The sequence below is a fragment of the Pristiophorus japonicus genome, chromosome 8, assembly GCF_044704955.1.
Source record: "Pristiophorus japonicus isolate sPriJap1 chromosome 8, sPriJap1.hap1, whole genome shotgun sequence".
In the NCBI taxonomy this organism is placed as follows: Eukaryota; Metazoa; Chordata; class Chondrichthyes; family Pristiophoridae; genus Pristiophorus; species Pristiophorus japonicus.
Genome location: NC_091984.1, coordinates 98,666,154 through 98,679,447, shown reverse-complemented (window position 1 = coordinate 98,679,447; position 13,294 = coordinate 98,666,154). Strand labels below are relative to the sequence as shown.

Sequence of the window (13,294 nt, the reverse complement as noted above, 5' to 3'; positions counted from 1 at the left end):
TTTCCCCACTTACGATGTCAGGCTAACCAGTCTATAAGTCCCTGTTTTCTCTCTCCCTCCTTTTTTTAAAAAGTAGGGTTACATTAGCTACCCTCTAATCCATAGGAATTGATCCAGAGTCTATAAAATGTTGGAAAATGACCACCAATGCATCCGCTATTTCTAGAGCCACTTCCTTAAGTACTCTGGGATGCAGACTATCATGCCCTGGGGATTTATTGGCCTTTAATCCCATCAATTTCCCTAACACAATTTCCTGACTAATAAGGATTTCCTTCAGTTCCTTCTTCTCGCTAGACCCTCGGTCCCGTAGTATTTCCGGAAGGTTATTGGTGTCTTCCTTAGTGAAGACAGAACCAAAGTACTTGTTCAATTGGTCTGCCATTTCTTTGTTCCCCATTATAAATTCTGACTACAAGGGACCTACGTTTGTCTTCACTAATCTTTTTCTCTTCACATATTTATCGAAGCTTTTGCAGTCAGGTTTTTATGTTCCCTGCAAGCTTACCTGCAAGGTTGTAGGCTTTTGTTACCCGACAATAGTAAACCATAATCATCATCTTTTCATTTTTTTCCAGCTATTATTAGCATGATATGTTCCTTGGTAATAATGCTGGAATTAACAGACCCAGTAGCTCCAAGATATATCACTGCATTCCCTTTCAAGGGCAGAGGTCAAATACTAGCCTCAACTGATATTGCTTATTGATTATCTTCTTGGTTACCAGTTCATAGAAACATAGAAACATAGAAAATAGGTGCAGGAGTAGGCCATTCGGCCCTTCGAGCCTGCACCGCCATTCAGTGAGTTCATGGCTGAACATGCAACTTTAGTAACCCATTCCTGCTTTATCGCCATACCCCTTGATCCCCCTAGTAGTAAGGACTACATCTAACTTCATGGCACAGGATACTTAAAAAAAAAAATGTGTTCCTGGGATGTGGGCGTCGTTGGCAAGGCCAAAATTTATTGCCACCCGTTATTGCCCTTGAGAGGATGCTGGTGAGCCACCATCTTACACCGCTGCAGTCCTTGTGGTGAAGGTACTCCCACACTGCTGTTAGGGAGGGAGTTCCAGGATTTTGAGCCAGCGGTGATTAAGGAATGGCGATATACTTCCAAGTCAGCATGGTGTGTGACTTGGAGGGTAACGTGGAAGTGGTGGTGTTCCCATGCACCTGCTGCCCTTGTCCTTCTAGGTGGTAGAGGTCACGGGTTTGGGAGGTGCTGCTGAAGAAGCCTTGGCGAGTTGCTGCAGTGCATCTTGTAGATGGTACACGCTGCAGCCATGGTACGTCGGTAATGGAGGGAGTGAATGTTTAAGGTCGTGGATGGGGTGCCAATCAAGTGGGCTGCTTTGTCCTGGATGGTGTCTAGCTTCTTGAGTGTTGTTGGAGCTGCACTCATCCAGGCAAGTGGAGAGTATTCCATCACACTCCTGACTTGTGCCTTGTCGATGGTGGAAAGGCTTTGGGTAGTCAGGAGGTTAGACACTTGCCACAGAATACCCAGCCTCTGACCTGCTCTTGTTTCCACATTATTTATGTGGCTGGTCCAGTTAAGTTTCTGGTCAATGGTGACCCCTAGGATGTTGATGGTGGGGGATTCGGCGATAGTAATGCCGTTGAATGTCAAGGGCGGTGGTTGAACTCTCGCTTGTTGGAGATAATCATTGCCTGGCACTTGTGTGGCGTGAATGTTACTTGCCACTTATCAGCCCAAGCCTGAATATCGTCCAGGTCTTGCTGCATGCGGGCACGGACTGCTCCATTATCTGAGGAGTTCTTGGTGAAGTGTTCTGTAGGAAGCAGAGATCTGCATCTTGACCAGAAGAATGGTCCACCCACTTTGTCACCGAGAACACTGCATGTGAGACATGAATAGAGAGTGTAAATAATGAAAAATAGATGGGATGATGTATTTCTGTCATTTGCATACATATCCATATACCTGTCCTTATATGCCAGTGGCAGAGCAGGCTCGAAGGGTCAAATGGCCTACTCTTGCTCCTATTTCCAATTCCTTATGTTCTCATTTCTTTTGGAAAATCCAGGAAGTAGGGGCAGCAAGTGGAAAGCAGGGAGATCAGTTCCCAATACATGCTCTTTCACATTTTCCTGGAGTTATGTCAGCTCTCCAGCATAACTCCAGTGGAAACCAGAGTCAAACATAATACAAATTATTGTAATATTTAAATGTTGTATGCAAGGTCATCAGTAGTTTGATCACCTGGCTTTGTGCATCATTGGCATGAGGAAATATAAAAGAGACAATGATATCTGTATTTACTAAACAGAATTAAAAATGGCTTCCTGTACTATGGACAAAGCTTCCTGAGCATGCAGAATGTGCATATGTCACAGAGGAAATTCGTCACTTTAACTTGCCACTTTAAAACTGATTGATTCTAATAGATACTCTGCATTGTTGGTCTTTCCTTCTTCCATGATCTCTCTCTCTCTCTCTCTCGCTCTTTATTTCCTGAGAGGGCCTATGATTATGGTAATCATAGAAAGAATTTAAGGAAAGGTTAGAAAAAATGTTTTTAGACAGAATGTCATTGGAATGTGGGATTCTGTGTCACAAATTGTTGTTCATAGGAATCATAGGAACATAGGAACAGGAGTAGGTCATTTGGCCACTCGAGCCTGTATCACCATTCAGTGAGTTCATGGCTGATCTGTGACCTAACTCCATATACCCATCTTTGCCCCATATCCCTTAATATCTTTGGTTAAAAGAAATCTATCACAGATTTAAAATTAAGATCAATTGCCATTTGCGGAAGAGTTCCATACTTCTACCACCCTTTGTGTAGAAGTGTTTCTTAATTTCACTCCTGTAAGCTCTGACTCTAATTTTAAGACTAAAGCCCCTAGTCCTAGACTCCCCAACCATGGAAATCGTTTTTCTCTCTCTGTCCTATCTGTTCCCCTTAATATCTTGAAAACTTCGATCAAGTCACCCTTAACCATCTAAATTTCAGGGAATACAACCCTAATTCGTGTAATCTCTCCTCGTAATTTAACCCTTGGGGTCCAAGTATCATTTTGGTAAATCTACGCTGCACTCCGTCCAAGGCCAATATATCCTTCCTAAGGTGTGGAGCCCAGAATTGCTCACATTACTCCAGGTGTGGTCTAGCTGTAGTGTTACCTCTGTCCCCTTTTATTCTAGTCCATTAGTCTTTTTTTATTATCTGTACATGTTCATGACATTTTAATGATCGATGTACCTGGACCCCCAAGTCTCTTTGGACCTCCACTGTTTCTAGCTTTTCACTATTTAGAAAGTACCTTGTTCTATCCTTTTTGGGTTCAATGTGGATGACTTCACATTTGCCTACATTGAAATCTATTTGCCACAGTTTTGCCCATTCATTTAATCTATTAAATATCTGTAATTTTGTGCTTCCATCTACACTGCTGACAATACCACCTATCATTGTGTCATCAGCAAACTTGGATATGTGACTTTCTATCCTATCATCTAAGTTGTTAATAAATACAGTAAATAGTTGAGGCCCCAACACAGAATCAGAAATAGAATCCATGAATTATTTTAGAAACATAGAAATCTACAGCGCAGAAGGAGGCCATTTTGGCCCATCGTGTCCATGCCGATCAACAAAGAGCCGCACGGGCCTCTGTCAGCAGCCTTGAAAGTTAAATATAAACCTATGAACAATGAACAATGACAGAAAGGTAAAAAGCACCCAGCCCAACCAGTCTGCCACACACAATTGTGACACCCCTTACACTGAAACATTCTACACTCAACCCCAACCGGAGCCATGTGATCTCCTGGGAGAGGCAAAAATCAGATTAAAAAACCCAGGCCAATTGGGGGAAAAAAAAACCTGGGAAAATTCCTCTCCGACCCATCCAGACGATCAAAACTAGTCTAGGAGATCACCCTGGCTGTATTCGATTCCCTGCAGTACTTACCATCATATCTGCGCCAGCCAACAAGAGGTTATCCAGTCTAATCCCAATTACCAGCTCTAGGTCCGTAACGCTTTAAATGCTTATCCAACTACCTTTTAAATGTGGTGAGGGTTTCTGCATCCACCACCCTTCCAGGCAGTGAGTTTCAGACCCCCACAACCCTCTGCGTGAAGAAGCCCCCCCTCAAATCCCCTCTGAACATTCCACCAACCACCTTAAAACTATGCCCTCTCGTAATAGACCCCTCCACCAATGGAAATAGGCCCTTGCTATCCACTATATAGAGGCCCCTCAAAATTTTGTACACCTCAATGAGGTCTCCTCTTAACCTCCTCTGTTCCAATGAGCACAAACGCAGCCTATCCAAGCTGTCCTCATAACTAAGATTCTCCATTCCAGGCAACATCCTCGTAAATCTCCTCTGTGGCCTCTCTAGTGTAATCACGCCCTTCCTATATTGCGGTCACCAGAACTGCACGCAGTACTCCAGCTGTGGCCTAACCAGAGTATTATACAATTTAAGCATCACTTCCCTGCTCTTGTATTCTATGCCTTGGCCAATAAAGGCAAGCATTCCATATGCCTTCTTAACCACCTTATCCCCCTGGCCTGCTACTTTCAGAGATCTGTGGACAAGCACTCCAAGGTCCCTTTGTTCATCTACACGATTAAGTGGCCTACTGCTTAATGTGTATACCCTTTCCTTATTAGCCCTCCCAAAGTGCATCACCTCACACTTCTCCGAATTAAATTCCATTTGCTACTGCTCTGCCCACCTGACCAGTAGATTGATATCCTCCTGCAGCCCATGACTTCCCTTTTCATTACCAACCATACAGCCAATTTTAGTGTCATCTGCAAACTTCTTATATTCAAATCTAAATCATTGATATATACCACAAAAAGCAAGGGACCCAGTACTAAGCCCTGCGGAACCCCACTGGAAACATCCTTCCAGTCACAAAAACATCCATCAACTATTACCCATTTAAAAGGGAATAAGATAATTGCTTGAAAAAGAGGAATATTAAAGAAAATGGTTTGTGTACAGGAGAGTGGGATTAAGCTAGGTGGCTCATATGGAGAAAAGCACTGGTGTAGACTTGATGGGCCGAATGGCTTGTTTCTGTGCTGTAATGATCCATGATTCTACAGCATCAAACACAAAAGGGGAGGTTGGGAAAACCAACAGAGGCACAGAACCTCGAATTATGTCGTGTACTGTACATTGTTGTAAAAAGGTAAACGTTGATCTATAAGGTGACGTGGAGACATAGGGAACTTGCATAGGTATTTTAACTTTCACAATGCAAAGCTGTCTAATAATTTTGGAAGTGAACCAATTTAAAGCAATTTAAATGGAGAAAAATTGCAAAGTGCTGCAGTACAGAGGGACCTGGGGGTCCTTGTGCATGAAACACAAAAAGTTAGTATGCAGGTACAGCAAGTAATCAGGAAGGCAAATGGAATGTTGGCCTTTATTGCAAGGGGGATGGAGTATAAAAGCAGAGAAATCCTGCTACAACTGTACAGGGTATTGGTGAGGCCACACCTGGAATACTGTGTACAGTTTTGGTCTCCATATTTACGAAAGGATATACTTGCATTGGAGGCTGTTCAGAGTAGGTTCACTAGGTTGATTCCAGAGATGAGGGAGTTGACTTATGAAGATATGTTGAGTAGCTTGAGCCTATACTCATTGGAGTTCAGAAGAATGGGCTCAATTTTCCACATGGGTGATTTTTGACGCAGTTGAAGAGGTACATACAATTTTTTAGTGGCTCAAATGTGGCAAAAGAAAATCCAAATTTCACCGGAATTAACTTTGAATTTGGAGCGGCGCAGACTGGCCTTAAGCTTTGTGGGTGGAGCTTAAGGGCTGCGCCAAAAATTGATGTTGCTAGGGTAAAGAGGGACACTCAGAAGGGCTGAGGTTAGAAACTGGAAAAGGGCTGAGGCTGGGCTGGAAACTGAAGCCACTGCCATCCCAGGCCGAAAGGACCCCGCACCGGTGCAGGGTCGGCACGGGAAGGGTCCTTTCAGTCCGGGATGACAGCGGGCCGGCCCGCACCTATCCTGGGCCAAAATGACCCACCCCCACCTACCTACCCTGTCTTCAGCCTCCCGGTCTGCTCCCCTGCCCCTAGCCCTGGCCGAAGGGCTTGCTGGTGCGTTCTCCTGCCCCTATCCCAGGCCAAGTGGTCTCCTCTCTCCTGGTCCCCGCACCTAACTACACCCGAAAGGCTTCCCCCCCATCCCTTCTCCCCCCACTCTCTCTTCCTCCCCCGCCTCTCTCTTACCTTTCCTGCTGCTGCTGACCGGGCATCTGCTGCATTTACCTGTGCCAATTTCCTTACGGGTGCATGTAGACTATGCGGGCCCATTCATGGGCAAAATGTTCCTCGTAGTCGTTGATGCATTTTCAAAATGGATCGAATACACCATTTTAAACTCGAGCACCACCTCCACCAATGTGGAGAGCCTTAGAACCATGTTTGCAACGCACGGCATTCCTGACATATTGGTCAGTGATAATGGTCCGTGCTTCACCAGCGCAGAATTTCACGATTTTATAGTTGACCATGGTATAAATCACGTTAAGACGGCACCTTTCAAGCCGGCCTCCAATGGCCAGGCGGAGCGAGCAGTGCAGACCATTAAACAATTTCCTTACCTGCGCCGATTTCTTTAACTCTCCACAAGGGTTTTCTCGAGTGGCCACATATGCTGGCCTAAGTAGAAATGGAGTAACTATTAGCTGGCCAAAGTTGTCTAAATGGGCAGAGGTGGCTGGTAACGCCCACTTTTGAGAAAAAAAAACTTACCTAAAAAAAACGTAACTAAGTCATTTATGCTGGTGCAAATTGATTGGGGAAACTGGGGATTTTTAAGTTAGGCCAGAAAAAGCAGCCTACTCCAAAAAAAAAAGAGCAAAGACTGGAATGGGCTCAATTTTCCTCAGTGATTTGTGCCTTTTTTTGGTGTGTGCCGCTTTTTTTCACCTAAGTTTTAAAAAATACAAGTTTCCCCAATCAATGTGCGCCAGCGTAACTCAGTTAGTTATGATTTTTTTAGTTTTGTTTGCGTCATGGGGGCGTAACCTGCCACCCACGCTAATTCTGGGCATTTAACAAGTTTGGACAGCTCCGATTTACTCCAATTTTTCTTAGGACGGCATATGTGGCCTCTGTGGAAAAACCTTCTGGCGAGTTAAGAAAATCGGCACAGGTAAGTAAATCAGTGCAGCAGATGCAGGTCCAGGGCCCGAACAGCAGCAGCAGAGAGGTGGGAGAGAGGGGAGGAAGCCTTTCGGGCATAGTTAGGAGCGGGTACCGAGAGGGATGAGGCCGTTCGGCCTGGGATAGGAGCAGGGAAGGCCATTCGGCCTGGGATAGGAGCAGGGACCGTGACTTGGAGGCCATTCGGCCTGGGATAGGGGCGGGGACCAGGATGGGGGAGGCCATTCGGCCTGGGATAGGAGCGGGGACCAGGAGGGGGGAGGCCATTCGGCCTGGGTAGGAGTGAGGACCGGGAGGGGGGAGGCCATTCAGCCAGGGATAGGAGCGGGTACCGGCATCAGGGGAGGGGGGGGGGGGGAGGTAGACATTTGTCATTACACTTTAATAATTTAATGGTGGTAAGTTGCTGCAATATCTAATGTGCTTGTGCAGGTTGCTGTAAGCTGGCTGTATTTTTCACTTTCCAGCCTCAGCCCGCAGTGTGTCCCTGGCTACCGTGGCAACCCGATCTTTTTAGCGGAGATCTTAGGCTCCATCCCCAAAACTAAAGGACATGCTTGGCGGTGCCAAAATGAAGAATTCAAACGGGGAAACTTGGATGATTTTTTTTTTGCTGTACTTGGGCCCCAAAAAAACGGGTGTAACTCTTCAAGTACGCCAAAAAACAGCTTTGGGGAAAATTAAGCCCACAGTCTCAGAATAAGGGGCCGCCCGTTTAAAACTGAGATGAGGAGGAATTTCATCTCTGAGCGTTGTAAATCTGTGGAATTCTCTGCCCCAGAGAGCTGTGGAGGCTGGGTCATTGAATATATTTAAGGCAGAGATAGACAGATTTTTGAGCGATAAGGGAATAAAGGTAAATGGAGAGTGGGCAGGGAAGTGGAGCTGAGTCCATGATTAGATCAGCCGTGATATTAAATGGCAGAGCAGGCTCGAGGGGTCAAATGGTCTACTCATGCTCCTATTCCTTATGTTTTTATGTTCTTATATTCGGCAACCATTATCTTTATTATAGTAGGGCTCTTTATTATAGCCTGCTACTTGAACAATTGTTTGACCTTTAGAAAGCCTTTTTCTCTACTGATGTGAATATGCTGGTTATCATTATGTAGTTCAGTCAGTTAGATTTTTTCCTCCCACAGTTATGCCGCTGATTGGAATCAGACCAGCAGTTGTCAACATCATTGAGGGACAACCATTGACTTTGCCATGTATATTATTGGCTGGAAATCCACTCCCAGAGCGACGTTGGATAAAAAATAATTTCAAGGTCAGTTAATTGGAAAAAAACAGTCATTAAATGGAGAAATTGTCATTGTGTTTTACAAGCTGAGCATGGGGTTTGAATGTCATTTGTTAGTGGAAATGTACTGACAAATACAGTGAAGGATTGGCCACTTGCTGCCACACTGGACTATTGAATTCCCAATTGGGGGACCCGAGACTAGGAAACATTCTTGTTTCGCATTCGCACACAGTTTTCCTTAGGGCAGTTTCTCTCCGATCTCCCCTCATTACCTTTCCGAGCTCATCCTGTCCATGAGACCCACTTCCTGCTCCCGTGAACCAATTCACCCCCAAACTGTTGACCACCCAACTTCCTTTTCTGGCTCCCATGTTAGCTGATATTGTTAACGCTGCGCTCTCCTCAGGTACTGTCCCCCTCTCCCTCAAATCTGCTATCATCATCCCTCTCCTCAAAAAATCAACCCTCGATCCCTCCTGTGGTATATTCCTGACGACATCACAACACACTCAGACTCCAAGATGGCTCTTAACACAGGAATTTGTCAGGTGACATGTCACCCGATGTCTTTATTGTATTTACAGCAATGGCTGCATTTCCACAGTAGTCTACTAGGTGGAGCAGTAGTCCACTAGATGGAGCTATATATTATACTTCTCCCTTCTTAATGAAGAAGTAATTATAACAAACAATCATCATACATAACTTGCATGGTTATACATAACAAAAGATATGGACTTATTTTGCCATATTTACAAATTAAACTGAACCACTGGTTTTCTGTTTCGAAGAGGGTACCTTTGCTCTCGAACAGAACTTTCCAAACATGGTATCAAACTTAGACTCATTCTAGGCTGATCCTGAGGAAGATTTTCCTCCAAGGGATGCCCTTAATCTACATTTGAACTCTCTTCAACTTCAGACTATTTGTCTGCCTGACTTGGACTTAAATTCTGACTTTCTCTTGGACTTGTTTCTAGTACATCTGATGTAGGATTTGCTACTGGTACTTTACTTGTAATAAAACTATCTGATGAGTCATAAATAATTGAATCATTCTAACTTTCAACTCCTTCCACATCTGAAGGTAAAATATGATCAATGTGAACAAACCTAACCTGTCCATGATCAAACACCTTGACCAAACATATGCAAGGACCACATATCTTCACCACTCTTTCTGGTAACCACTTTAATCATTTCTGGTGATGGTTCTTCACTCTCACCACCTGATTTAATTTCACATTTCTCTGTCTTACTCTACCTTTATCATGATTCTCTTTCTGTCTTAATTGTTTCTTTTCTACTGACTGCCAAGTTTGGGTTTAGCAACGAGAACCTCTTTCGTGCCTGTCATTTGAGAAATAACTTTGCTGGTGTCCTACCAGTAGTTATATGAGGAGTATTACGATAAGTAATAAGAAAATTAGCCAATTTGTGGTCCAACCACAACTGTTGTTTCTTTGAATTTGGATCCAACATTTGTTTGATATGGGCACGTTTTATAATTTGTAATGTGAGCTCTGCTGCACCATTTGAAGCAGGGTGGTACGGTGGAACTTTGGTGTGTTTCACACCATTTTTGCTCGTGAACTGTGCAAATTCTTCTGAACAAAATTGTGGTCCATTATCAGAGACAATTTCTTCTGGGAGGCCATATGAAGAAAATAATCTTCGCAAATGGTCCAGTGTTTTACTTGTTGTTATTTTCCGCATTGGAAACACCTCTACCCACTTTGAATAGCTATCAAACACAATGAACAATTGCTGTCCTTTGCTACACCCCTAGGAGGCCATTTCTATGGCTGTAATGGTACTGATGGTGGTTTCTTGCTTACCGATTGACATGTTATACACTGACTAATGATGTACTCTATATCTTTATCTAGACCTGGCCACCATAAGTAACTGCATGGGGGATTGATATCAGGGGCTTATGGTCCATAACAATGGTAAACTTACGATCATACAAGTATTTGTGGAACTGCTTGACCCCCTAAATTAATGCCAAAGCTTCCCTTTCGATTTGCACATAATTACGCTCACTGGCACTGAGAGTGCGTAAAGCAAAAACGATTGGTCTCTTCTCCCTACTACGTAGTACATGAGAGATCACTGAACTAACTCCATACAGAGAGGTGTCATATGCTAGCTTGATCTCCTTAGATACGCCATAGTGAACTAACATGGTGCTCTCTACCAACTGGCTTTTATACTCCTTGAATGCTGCGTCGCATTCTTCTGACCACTTACACTGGATCTCTCTTTTCAACAGCTCATTCAGTGGATATAACACTGTAACCAAATTTGGTACGAACTTCCCATAATAGTTCAAAAGACCCAAAACTGATCGTAGTTCAGTGAGATTCTTAGGAGTGGGTGAATTTCTAATTGCATCCAGCTTTCCCTTGGTTGGATGTAAATCATCTTTGTCTACTCTGTGCCCTAAGTACTTCACTGAGTTTTGAAATAACTCACTTGTGAGCAGTCACTCATACTTTGTGCTTCTCTAGCCATTTGAGCACTTCATTGGCTACGTTATTATGGATGTACCTGTTTGTTGCTGAAATTAGTATGTCATTTAAATAACATATTACACCTCAATGTTTAGCAAAATTGGTTCATTACCCCATGGAATATGGCGGGGGCGGAAGACACTACAAATGGTAGCTTATTAAATTGTTATAGGCCCTTGATGAGTATTTATAGTCAAGCATGACTTGGACTCCTCATCCAGCTCCAGTTGTAAGTAAACATTTGTAAGAACTAACTTGAGAAGATCTGACCATCTGTCAGCGTTGTGAATGAATCTTCTACATTTGGCAATGTATGGGGTAGCTTACCCTCTCGAACCTGGTTTAAGGTTACTTTATAATCACCACACAACCTTACCTTACAACAACAATGGGTGTAGCCCAATTACATAGATCTATCTTAGAGATAATGTTCTCAGTCTCTAGTCTTTTGAGTTCTTGCTCAACTTTTTCCTTGCGTGCATGTGATATGGAATGTGGCTTGTAGTAAACTAGTCTAGCGTCCTGCTGTACTCTGACACTCGCCTTGAAGCCTTGGATCGGACTGCCTGTTTCGCAGAACACCTTTGGATACTTCTTGATGACATCATTATCCTTTGATACAAATCTCATTTCAACATGAAAAATCTCATTCCAATCCAGCTTCAGTAATCCCAACCAATTTCTACCAAGGCAGGCTTGTCTCCTGCCACTACTAAAAGAGTGGAAAGCTCTGAAATTGATCCTTGTATTTCATCGGTACGGTGATATGTCCTACCACAGGAAAGTTCTCTCCTGAGTAGCCTCGCAGCTTCAACTTTTCCAGTGGAAATCACCCATCTGGTCGAGATACAGTGCTTCCGGTACAATGCTCACGGATGCACCAGTGTCGATTTCCATGGGTATCCTGGTTCCTGCAACATCTACTTGAATGAAAGTTTTTGAATCACTGTTGGATAGATACCCTCGTGCTTCTGATGACGTGTACCTCTTTGTCCTGTTGTTTTTCTTCCATGCTATGTAGTCTCTGGGGTTTTCTACTTATAGCTTTGAAAGTTGGTTAACTCTCTTCAGTTGGCATGCCTTCACAAGATGCCCAGTTTTCCTGCAGAAGAAACACTCTACTCAAAGTTGTCCATATGTGAATGCAATGTGTTGTCCCAGGCACCGATACCTTGGTCAGTTGCTGAGGCTTTGGGGCCCAACTGCCTTTTACCTTTAACCTGCAGACGATTCACCTCAGTTGTCTGACGACTGGAAATGGTGCGAAATTCTCAGGAATATTGGTTGGCCATATTCATTGACATAGTAGCTGTCTGACAAGCTAAATCAAAAGTCAAGTTAGGAGTTGACAACAACTTCCTCCTGATTGCTTCATTTTTCATCCCACAAACAAAGCGGTCATGCAATGCTCGGTCCTCAACGTTTTCGAAATGACAGTGAATAGATAGCTTTTTTAATGCTACAATGTACTCACTGATACTCTCGTCAGTTAACTGATCCCGTATTCCGAAATGATAACTTTCAGCAATTTCCAGGGGCTGAGGACTGTAGCGCTGTTCTAACTTGCTTAGAATCTCCGTAAGTGATGTCTCCTTTGGGTTGACGGGAACAAGCACATTTTTCAGGGTTTCGCACACCTCGGGCCTGCTTCAGTTAGGAAAATTGCCCGTTTTCTATCCAAAACCACCCGATTATTGTTTTCATCATCGGGACTTCTATGATACTATTTGCAGTGAAAAACATTCCTAGCCACTCCACATACACTCTGAACGTTTCTCGGTCGCGTTCGAACTCACCCAAGAGTCCTATTATTCCCATAGACGCGATCATCTGGTCTCCTCAATTCAACCAATTGTGCTTGAAATTTACCTTGGATTTTTAGCTGTTCTGCAACACAAAGGACCTCTCAAGTCTCTCTATTGTTCGGCTGGAATCATCCACCAATACAAATTTCAGCTAGGGTATCCAGAAATTCTAACCTCATCGCCAATGTGGTATATTCCTTACTACCTCACAACAAACTCAGGCTCCAAGATGGCTCTTAACACAGGAAATTGTCAGGTGACTTGTCACCTGATGCCTTTATTGTATTTGCAGCAATGGCTGCATTACCACAGTAGTCCACTAGGTGGAGCAGTAGTCCACAAGATGGAACTATGTATTACACCTCCGTTCTTGCAAACTACTGCTCCATCTCCAACCTGCCTTTCCTCTCCAAAGTCCTTGAATGTGTTGTCGCTTCATAAATCCGTGCCCATCTTTCCCGCAATTCCATGTTTGAATCCCTCCAATCCGGTTTCCGTGCCTGCCACAGTACCAAAACAGCTCTCATCAAAGTCACAAAT

At 43.8% G+C, this 13,294-nt stretch overlaps 1 protein-coding gene across 1 annotated transcript in view; it reads left to right on the top strand.

Moving 5' to 3' along the window:
• hmcn1 (hemicentin 1) overlaps positions 1 to 13,294 on the top strand; it is a 744,329-nt gene that overhangs the window by 326,304 nt on the left and 404,731 nt on the right. Inside the window, exon 18 of the mRNA XM_070887155.1 lies at positions 8,330 to 8,457. Coding sequence (XP_070743256.1) covers positions 8,330 to 8,457 — 128 coding nt within the window. The remainder of the gene's footprint in view (positions 1 to 8,329; positions 8,458 to 13,294) is intronic.